This window comes from Salmo salar, chromosome 04 (genome assembly GCF_965601325.2).
Source record: "Salmo salar chromosome 04, fSalSal1, whole genome shotgun sequence".
NCBI lineage: Eukaryota > Metazoa > Chordata > Actinopteri > Salmoniformes > Salmonidae > Salmo > Salmo salar.
Window position 1 is genome coordinate 75,334,107 of NC_138294.1, and position 10,716 is coordinate 75,344,822.

The following is a 10,716-nucleotide window of genomic DNA, read 5'->3' on the forward strand; positions in this document are numbered from 1 at the left end:
GAGCGAGATCACCCAATCCTCTGGGTAGGTGACGTCCCTCACACCTGGCACGATGTCGTTGTTGTCAAAGCGTGCATAAAATGCATTAAGCTCATCTGGTAGAGAGGCATAGTTGGGCAGATCACGGTTGGGTCTTCCTTTGTAATCCATAATGGACTGTAGCCCCTGCCACATGGGGCGGACAGTGGAACCTGTGTAGTATGATTCCACCTTATTCCTATACTGTCCTTTTGCTTGTTTGATGTCCTGCTAGGACCTCTGCAGAGTCTTCTTGTACTTATTCCGGTCCTCCACTGTTGCTTCAGGACTGTCTATGATAGCTCTGTGTGCAGTAGCCCTGTCCTTTAGCACAAACCTCAGTGTTAATACAGGGCTTTTCTTTGGGGAAGCCGCAAACCCTCACCGTGGGGACAATGTCCCCGATCCATTTTCGAATGAAACCGGTGACGGGGTGGTTAGCTCGTCAATGTTAAACATATTCCAATCAGCGCTAGCAAAGCAGCATAAGCTCCGATTCTGGTGACCATTTCTCAATGGAGTGTCACGGGTACTTAATGTTTGAGTTTCTGGAAGCAGGAGTACAAAGTCGTGATCTGATTTGCCAAATGGTGGACGAGGGCGGCCTTGTATGCTTGCTTGTGGGTAGAATAACAGTGGTCTGGGACTATCGTCCCTAGGGCTGTTGGAGACGTGTTGATGGAAATTGGGCATCACTTGTCTTAATGACGCGGAATTAAAATTGCTTGTAACCAGAAAAGTGGCCTCTGGATGTAGATTTTCTTGCTTGATTATAGCCTTGTTCAGTTCACTAAGTGCCAGCTTGTTATTTTTCTTATCCTGTGGTGGAATGTATACATCATTCACGATAACAGCTGAAAAGGGGGTCGGCATTTATTGGTAGAGGGGTCGGCATTTATTGGTTTTATTAACAAAATGACAGTTTCCCCCCAGAGACTCATCTTAGCAATATCTTTTCACACTGTTTAATACGATATAAAAGGTGACTAGCTGTGTTGTGCTGTGTATTATTGCATTCTGTTGTACCTTTTCACTCCGGGTGAAGTTTCCCCTAGATACAGATCTAGGATCAGCTTTGCCTCCCCCAAACCTCAACCATTAGTGGTGGAAAATTATAAACTTCACCCTACACCTACCTTTTCAGCGCAGAAGTCAGGGTTGGTGGTTGTCCGTACTTTCCCTGGCCGGCCCTTGATGACAGCATAACAGAACATGGTGATGACCATCACAAAGAGGAAGTAGCTGGTGTGCATTAGGTGCAGGTTGATGAGTGAGCGGTCGTCCTGCAAAGAGAGAGAAATAGCCTAAGGACCAGGTAAACACTACCTCATAAAGGACGACATACTGCACTAAGATACTGGCTATTTTCTCTAATAGCAACCCCCCCCCATGTATTGTTCCTGTCATTTCAAATATAAATAATGTTTTAGGAAAACTGGTTGGTAATTGAATAATGCCATTGGTCCCCTAGGATAAATCTGGTTAAAGTCAAATGTAATTTAATTGCAAATGTTGCTCTATCTTTAGTCAGTTAGAACATATTAGCTAATGTGCACTTGGGGATTTAGATTTACAGTTTCCATTATGAATGCATTATAGAATTGAAGAGAACACAGAAGGATGATAAAAATCACTCATGATATGAAGTTACACATAATTAAACTAGACAAGTGCCTATGTCCAAGCTGTATACCAAAACCAGTACTTATCTTCTTAAAAGGACTCATTTTGATTACATACACTACATAGCTAAAAGTATGTGGACACCGGCTTGTTGAACATTTAATTCCAAAATCATGGGTATTAATATGGAGTTGGTCCGCCCTTTGCTGTTATAACAGCCTCCACTCCTCTGGGAAGGCTTTCCACATTGCAGAGGGGACTTGCTTCCATTCAGCCACAAGAGCATTAGTGAGGTCTGGCACTGATGTTGAGCGATTAGGCCTGGCTCGCAGTCGGCATTCCAACTCATCCCAAAGGTGTTCGATGGGGTTGAGGTCAGGGCTCTGTGCAGGGCAGTCAAGTTCTTCCACACCGATCTCGACAAACCATTTCTGTATGGACCTCGCTTTTTGCACGGGGGCATTGTCATGCTGAAACAGGAAAGGGCCTTCCCCAAACTGTCGCAACAAAGTTGGATGCACAGAATCGTCTAGAATGTCATTGTATGCTGTAGCGTTAACATTTCCCTTCAATGGCACTAAGTGGACTAGCCCGAACCATGAAAAAACAGCCCCAGACCATTATTCCTCCTCCAGCAAACTTTATGGTTGGCACTATTCATTGGAACAGGTAGCATAATCGACCAACATAAGTGCCCAACCTCACTAATGCTTGTGGCTGAATGGAAGCAAGTCCACGCAGCCTTCCAAGAAGAGTGGAGGCTGTTATAGCAGCAAAGGAATGACCAACTCCATATTTACGCCATGATTTTGGAATGAGATGTTCGACGAGCACTTTTGGCCATGTGGTGTAAAAGGCTTTACTCTCAAACGTTCTCAGTCTAAACCCTCAGCAAGGTTATCCACAAACACAGGCTGTGTCTGAAATGGCACCCATAGGGCGCTGGTTAAAAGCTGTGCACTAGAGGATACGGTGCCATTAGGGACTCGGACATAAAACAGCACTGCTGCAGACAGTGGCTGCTGACTCACGTCTGGCACGATGACGGTCAGCTTGGGGTTGAGGGTGTGGTACACCTTCCCGATGGCTCCTTTGTAACACCAGAAAGGGTTGTAGTCCTGCGTGTACTTGGTGTCCGAGTCACGGGCCGTGGTGAAGATCTTGTACCAAGACGTGGCGTTGGTGTAGGTCTCTGGGACACAGTGGGGCGGTTGCCTGGAAGGCAACATTTAATAAACTTGAATACCTTGCCCTGTTCCATTCTATTTTGTTATGGTCAGGAGACGTGGTCATGAAAAATCTCTTTGTTCTGTGTTAAGACTATTCTGTTTCGACCATGAAGTTTCGCACCAATGCTTAGTACTCAGTTTGATAAAACTTGAATTTAATACAAAAGTCTCCTTGTACCGTAGTACAACTGATATTCTACGAACAGTGTGCACTTAGTTGTCAGTGTTACTGATGTGAGGTTATTCACTGTCATGAGCAAATGACTGATGATTCCATCAGTTTTATTCCAATGTCAAAAATAATTTTTATATTTCACTATACGCATTACAAGATTGCCTAAATGCAAGTCCAACATTGACTATCAAATACAGGTCTAGTCATGAAATACAAAGATAATTTAGTATATGGATGCATCACAATTCAGGGGTTTAGTGGCACTCACACGGTGACAGGGAAGACGTTGCTGGCAGCAGTGATGGTCATACAAGTGCTAAACACCACTTGTTCACAGTGGCCGTGCAGCACGCACTCATCAGAATTCCATGACGCTGGCAGTGTGAAGGTGATGTTCATCTCCTCGTGGGCATCCCTGCCTTTGAGGACACACACACATAAGCAATGTTCCCTCTAAGATGCGTGCAGCTCCACTCGTACTGCCACACAGAATAAGATTGAACTTCACTCAACTTTCTACAGTTCTCCCCTTTAGTTAACACTGTCAACGTTTCGCTCCACTTTGGGAAGTGTGATCGAATCAACGCAATATTAGCCACTTTCAATGTAATATACCGAAACAAAAACAAACTACGCAAGATTTAGTATGCAAAGATAACTGTGCAAGAGATGTTCTTATAGGTAGTGCGCATTAGAATAGGATTATATTACACTGACAGGCAAGTCAGTACTCTACACAGACCGGTGGGCCATAACCAATCAGAGCTGCAGTAGGCCTATATGCAAATAGGCATTGGATCTATGGATCTGTGCCATTGACTTTGAACTGGACTGTGTTTAGGCTACAGCATGAGTGATCGTGAGTAGATGCGCTTGTTTTGAGATCAAAGTGAGAGCTGCATGTAGCCATGTGTACAGATTTGTTCATATTCTTTGCTAGTTAGTGAGTTATTAGCCCAGTTATAGCTCATTTATAGTCAACAAGGGGGAGTGGTTGTTTCCAACAAAAGCACAACATGTGCACATTTCTAGCCATCTTTGAAAAGCAAGACAGGTAAAGACCGTTATGTCTTAAGGATAGGACCCTTTTTTTTATCCGCCTAAAATCACATACCAAATCTAACTGCCTGTAGCTCAGTACCTGAAGCAAGGATATGCATATTCTTGATACCATTTGAAAGTAAACACTTTAAAGTTTGTGGAAATGTAAAATTTATGTAGGCGAACATAACACATTAGATCTGGTAAAAAAAAAGAAATATATAAAAATGTTTTCCTTTTCATCATCTTTGAAATGCAAGAGAAAAAACACATGAGGCACAATTTCATTTTTGACCAATAGATGGCAGCAGTGTATGTGCAAAGTTTCAGACTGATCCAATGAACCATTGCATTACTGTTCAAAATGTTGTATTAAGTCTGCCCAATGAACCATTGCATTACTGTTCAAAATGTTGTATTAAGTCTGCCCAAATGTGCCTAATTGGTTTATTGATACATTTTCAAGTTCATAAGTGTGCACTCTCCTCAAACAATAGCATGGTATTCTTTCACTGTAATAGCTATGGTAAATTGGACAGTGCAGTTAGATTAACAAGAATTGAAGCTTTCTACCCATATCAGATATGTCTATGTCCAGGGAAATGTTCTGGTTACTTACAACATTATGCTAATCACATTAGCGCACGTTACCTCAATCGACCCACGGGGGGGGGGGGGGGGGGGGGGGGGGACATTGATCCAGTAGAGGTTAAAAGGGACAGTGTTGTATTTTGAGACAGCCTTGAATAAGGTAAGTAGCCAATAGGCAGAAGGTAGCATAATGTCTGATTTTGTAAAGTAGTTTCTTGCATCAAACACAACATGTTCAGTCACCTCCTTGTCTGAAGGACAACTGGATAAACAGGTTAATAGCAAGCCAAGCATGTTTTTGTTTTTCTTAGCCTCATGGAATGTAAGCATTGAACACCACAGAATGGCTGCTACCGTAGGCTGAATGATAGAACGGGGATGTGTTTTTCTCCATTGTTTTTCTTGGTAGGCCACTCTGGTAGGCATACATTATGATCAAATAGCCACAGTAGCCTACTTGGCCACTTAAAATGTAAAGCTAGTACAGCCTGTGTTCACAGTTAACATGCACCAGAAGTTGCACAGAGTTTGCTCAGTGCCAAAATTGAGGAAACGTTGCTTGTAAGTGCTCCCGACAGGTAAAACAGCATCACGGTTAAAGAATGTGCAGTTGACAAGAGCCCCACTGCAAGGAATATGACATATGTCCTGCAACAGCCCATTTAGCCTCTATCAATATATGTCATTCAATTCACATGTATTTTGGGGGGAAAACAAACGCTGACTGCAGGGGTTTTTCTGCATTTCAAATCCTTGGGAATGGCAAAAAAACTATTGGGATGGAAAAACACTGAGTGTAAACGACTTAATCAGATATCACGCAACAACACGTCTGCCAACCTGAGCTGCAACACTGGTGCCCCTCAGGGGTGCTTGCTCAGTCCCCTTCTGTACTCCCTGTTCAGCCATGACTGCGTAGCCAAATACGACTCCAACGCCATCATTAAGTTTGCTGATGACACAAGTGGTAGGCCCGATTTCCGACAACGATGAGACAGCCTATAGGGAGGAGGTCAGAGACCTGGCAGTGTGGTGCCAGGACAACAACCTCTCCCTCAATGTGAGCAAGACAAAGGAGCTAATCGTGGACTACAGGAAAAGGCAGGCCGAACAGGCCCCCATTAACATCGATGGGGCTGTAGCGGAGCAGGTCGAGAGTTTCAAGTTCCTTGGTGTCCACATCACCAATTAACTATCATTGTCTTGTACAGCAAATTTTTATTTTTGCGCTTTTCTTATAACTAATTTCTTTGTTCATGCAAGTGGCTGACTGAACGGATCCTCACTAACAGTAGCTTCAATTTGGCAGTACGCCCAGACCTTATTTTTACGAACGAAAGAACTCTCATGAGGTATTGGTTGGTCATATGAAAAACAAAATGGTAATGATCAATTAATTATGCTAAATCATGCAAATATAACTTGTCTGTGTATAGCCATATATAAGACAACAGCTGGGACTGCCCAGGCAGAGCTCCTGATTGACATGTGTACTATGGTGCATTGAGTTGGTTGGAACCTCTCCAGCGCACTGACAAATAAACAATGATTCAATTAAGATTGACTTCGAGTGTCCCTGTGTAAGAATTTCCACGACAGTCCAAACACACCAAGACAGTCGTGAAGAGGACACAACATATTTTCCCCCTTAGGAGACTGAAAAAATTTGACATGGGTCCACAGATCCTCAAAAAGTTCTAAAGCTGCGCCATCGAGAGCATCCTGACTGGCTGCATCACGACCTGGTAAGGCAACTGCTCGGCATCTGACCGTAAGGCGCTACAGAATATAGCACATACACTCCAGTACATCACTGGGGCCAAGCTTCCTACCATCCAGGACCTATATACTTGGCAGTGTCAGAGGAAAGCAGTACGGAGCGCCAAGTCTAGGACCAAAAGGCTCCTTAACAGCTTCTATCCCCAAGCCATAAGACTGCTGAACAATTAATGAAATGGCCACTCAAACTATTTTACACTGCCCCCCCCATTTGTTTTTACACTGACCCCCCCCATTTGTTTTTACACTACTGCTACTCGATGTTTATTATCTATGCATAGTCATTTCACTTCACCTACATGTACAAATTACCTTGACTAACCTGTACCCCCACACACCGACTCGGTACCAGTAGCCCCTGTGTATAGCCTCGTTATTTTATTGTGTTACTTTTTATTATTTTTTTACTTTAGTTTATTTGGTAAATATTTTCTTAACTCTTTCTTGAACTGCTTTGTTGGTTAAGGGCTTGTAAGTAAGCATTTCACGTTAAGGTCTACACCTGTTGTATTCGGTGCATGTGACAAATAAAGTTTGATTTGAAGTATGTAGAAAAGATAATGGACCTCTATATATTTTTTTATAATATAATCTTTGAGAACTAACAATTCTCAAAATAAAAACTAGACAGTAAGGGATAACTGAAAATCCCAAGAACAATGAATTTGACAGTATTGATTTTATTATTATGTTTGAGCAAAACACAGCACTGCTTTAAAAACTGTAAATTTCTCTCAGCTCCATGACAGAATATGCAGAATAGCAGGAAATTAGCTTCAAATCTAAAAATTATTATCTCAGCTTCATGAAGAAATTTGTAGAATTGCAGGAAACTGGCTTAAATTAAAAATGTCTTTACACCGCCAAGATGATGGCCTTTAAAATGTCATGCCTCCTACCATATCCCCTGCCACACCGACCACCTAAGCCCCTTTTGATACAGAAAACACTGGACTGCAAACATACATATTCAAACAGCTTTGAGACTGGCCTACTATGCTGGCCTACTATGCCCATGCAAAGCCTGCAGGTGACGTGCACGGAGAAGGAATTTGGCATTGATTTCTAATAATCCTTATGTTGACAAGGGACTATTGTCTCAGTTGAGTGGCAAATTGCAAAAATAAAGGGGGGAAAATACATCAATACCTATTCAGTCTGGGCCTGAAACGCACTCCGTAGCAGAGGCCAAAGGCACTTTGTTCTTCTCCCTACCACGGGACAGACTGGGAGGAGTATCTGGACTACTAGCCACTGATTGTTTATACAATGCTTCACTGTTCACTCCCACTGAGCCACTCTTTAAGCTCCCCATAAAAAGTGGTACCTCAAAACCTATTGATAAAGGATTGACTGAACCACCAAAGAACTGGCTAACAACACTCAGACTCCTGAGAAGTTGTGACAAAAACACAAAACAAATGCTTACACAAAGGATGGCTACTTACAGTCATAAAGCCAACGCCTTCCTGCATCCACTTACAGGTGAAGCGAACTCACAACTAAATAAATAATGTATTGGCTTGGACAGTCAAATAACACACTTCAACACAGAGGGGCTTTTTTTTACTTTGCATCCACCATAGTTGCTGGTCCTGTGCTGAAAATGACAATGTGAAAGAAAACATTTAAGCAGCTCGGTACGATAGTGTGAAAAGGATTAATGCACACAGACCCTGTAACATGTGGAGGAAGTAGGGACTGAAGACACAAGTGAACTCACCGGCCAGGCCGACCTGTCCCACCAGCACGGTGGCGTAGAGGTGGGTGATGTTACGCGAGTAGCCTCCGAAGGGCCTCAGTGGGTCCAGGGTAAGGGTGATGGGCACAGAGATATTGATCGGGCCCGGGTCCTCCAGAAGGAGCGGGGCCTGGGTGCTGGAGCGCGCCTGGCCGCTGGTCACCGTGCTTTCGGGCGTGGTTGACTCGTTCAGGCTGTGCTTGAGAGTCTCATTCTCTGATACGCAGAAGTCAATCTCGTTGAAGCGCAGAAGGAAGATGTTCCAGTCCTGGAGAAGAAGGGGAGGAGACTGAGTCATGCACTATCCATCTGTGGCTCTGGTGTTGAATAGCACAGCTTACGGCTGTTGACTATTTTTAAATAATCACCAATAGTATGGTTAGGTTAAATTGTGACTATCAAGTCACACTTCAAGAAATTAGTTTGGCTAAATGAGCTAATAACTTTGATGTATGACAGCCATATATAGTTCAGCTTCAGATATCAAGAAACCTCCTACTGCATGGGTTTTGTACATGTTCCTATGACAACATCAGTATTGATGTACCAGTGGGAGGCGTGTCGCTCCTACCTCAGTCATCTCTGGGGATTTGATCTCCTTGATTTTGAAGAAGTAGCCGATGGTGAGGAAGGCGATGGCCACGGCGCTGACGCTGACCATAAAGATGACCAGTGGCGGACGATTATTGATGTAGCTCCTCAGGTTCTCCAGAGGATTTAACAGGTACACCTGCAGACAGACAAGGCATGCACACCTAATTTGGTTTCACTGTGCCTCAGGCTCACACAATGCCAGGTCTCAACTCATCAAGCTTGATGAAGTGTCAAAGACAAACACAATGGACACAAATACTCAAAGGCACTTGCTGTGTGGCTAACTGGAGAAAATAATGAGCTTGAGATACTGGCATAAAATTTATGAAAAAACAGCATGGTTGATTGACTCAACTGGGGCACAGAGAGGGATTGTTTATGACAGTCATTAATTGGCATTTACTCCACACAGAAGTGGTTTTCATGGTTCAAGAAACGTATTGCTGTAAAGAGGGAAGAAACGGTATCAGAGCTTGGCATCCTTGTCAGAAAACAAGCGAATTAGGTGGCGTGAGGTAATGAGAATGTCTACTTACCTTTTTCATCAAAGACATGAACACACATCTGACATAACTCCATAGTGAATTGCGTGAGTACATCGCTGGGCCCTCAACAGGGCTGCCAAACCACTATGCACGTTGCCAAAGAGAAACTACTGCGCTGCTTCCCCCTTCTTTGCATACAGCGAAAAATAGATGCCTGAAAGTCAATGTCCTTAGTTCAAGCTCACACTAAAATGGGGTGCCATGCAACCTTGCATAAGACCTGGAAGACAAGGGATATTCCTGTTGAAACATGCTGCACACACTTTGATTGTTGTTGTTTATTACTTAAGGATCTATTTTAGCCTCATCACAGGCTGCTTGTTGGCAAGGTCTTCGGAATCCAATTTGACAGAATATAAAAAGGCATGAATGACAGCATTGTACCTTGTTGGTACAATTCTAGTTGAGTTGGTTTACAATGCTAACTAGCTAACTCCCTATCTACCAAGTAAAGTCGAATTATATTACTAACGTTAGCTTGCGCTGGTTGCCATATTAAAAACGAAAATTACACACAAACGTTAGGTAGTAGTTAGCTAATTAACGTTAATTCACAATGACATGTGTCGATGTGAGTATGATATAACGCTAGTTAGCTAACTAACGTTATGGCTGCAATTAGTTAACGTTAGCTAGCTAACGCGTTAACTGCAATACATGAATGGCAATATACTGCCACTGGTAATGATTTTGGCTAGTTTGTTAGCTAACATATGGATTGCAAGAAACCGAGTTGATCATTTGTAAACTAGCTAACGTTAGCCAAAACAATCAACATTTAAAGCAGATGCTGTACTGTAACTAACGTAGTTATGCTAACGTCGTTAGCCATCTAGCTAGCCAAATAGACCGACACCGGTATTAACTAAAGTTAGCCATCTGAACTATAGTAAAAGGCCTTACTTACGTGGGGTGCATGGCGTTAGCTATATCGAACACATGTTAACGATAGATAACAGTTAAATATAATAAAAACTCACCATTTTCTCAGCGCGCACGAAGTTAGAAGATATTGTGTGGCTTCGCTGATGGGCTAACTAGCGCGCGCTACTATACTTGCTAGCGGAGTGTCTAGTCGCAGAGTCCGGGGAAAAGTAAAGACCGGAGTATGGGGACCGTCGGGATTTTAGTTTTGAAATAACCACTTACTCCTTTCCATTATTTGCCTATCCCAGCGAGGCTCAAATGTTACACATCTGTTTGTTTATTAACCTTGTTTTACTCGGTCGTTTCCCCCCACTGCAAAGATGTGTAGCTAGTTTTACGTACTAGTTTATTATTCTGAAGAATTTACGCCAAATTTCTCCATAGGCGCGTTCACAAGCTACACATTTAGCGTATACGATGACAGAGCATGTTCAGAGTGTTTGCACATTTTCA

The 10,716-nt window shown here is 42.9% G+C and overlaps 1 protein-coding gene across 2 annotated transcripts in view; it reads right to left on the reverse strand.

The window, feature by feature from the left end:
- Positions 1–10,632, reverse strand: part of tmem248 (transmembrane protein 248) — a 19,802-nt gene extending 9,170 nt beyond the window's left edge. Inside the window, exons 1-7 of one of the 2 annotated variants that reach the window (XM_014197875.3) lie at positions 10,317–10,632; positions 9,328–9,556; positions 8,769–8,927; positions 8,180–8,465; positions 3,314–3,464; positions 2,673–2,856; positions 1,155–1,301 (exon numbers count right to left, since the gene is read on the reverse strand). In XM_014197875.3, coding sequence (XP_014053350.2) covers positions 1,155–1,301; positions 2,673–2,856; positions 3,314–3,464; positions 8,180–8,465; positions 8,769–8,927; positions 9,328–9,390 — 990 coding nt within the window. In that variant the 5' untranslated portion in view covers positions 9,391–9,556; positions 10,317–10,632. The remainder of the gene's footprint in view (positions 1–1,154; positions 1,302–2,672; positions 2,857–3,313; positions 3,465–8,179; positions 8,466–8,768; positions 8,928–9,327; positions 9,557–10,316) is intronic. The other variant, XM_014197876.3, reaches the window with a different exon arrangement.
- Between the last annotated feature and the right edge of the window lie 84 nt (positions 10,633–10,716).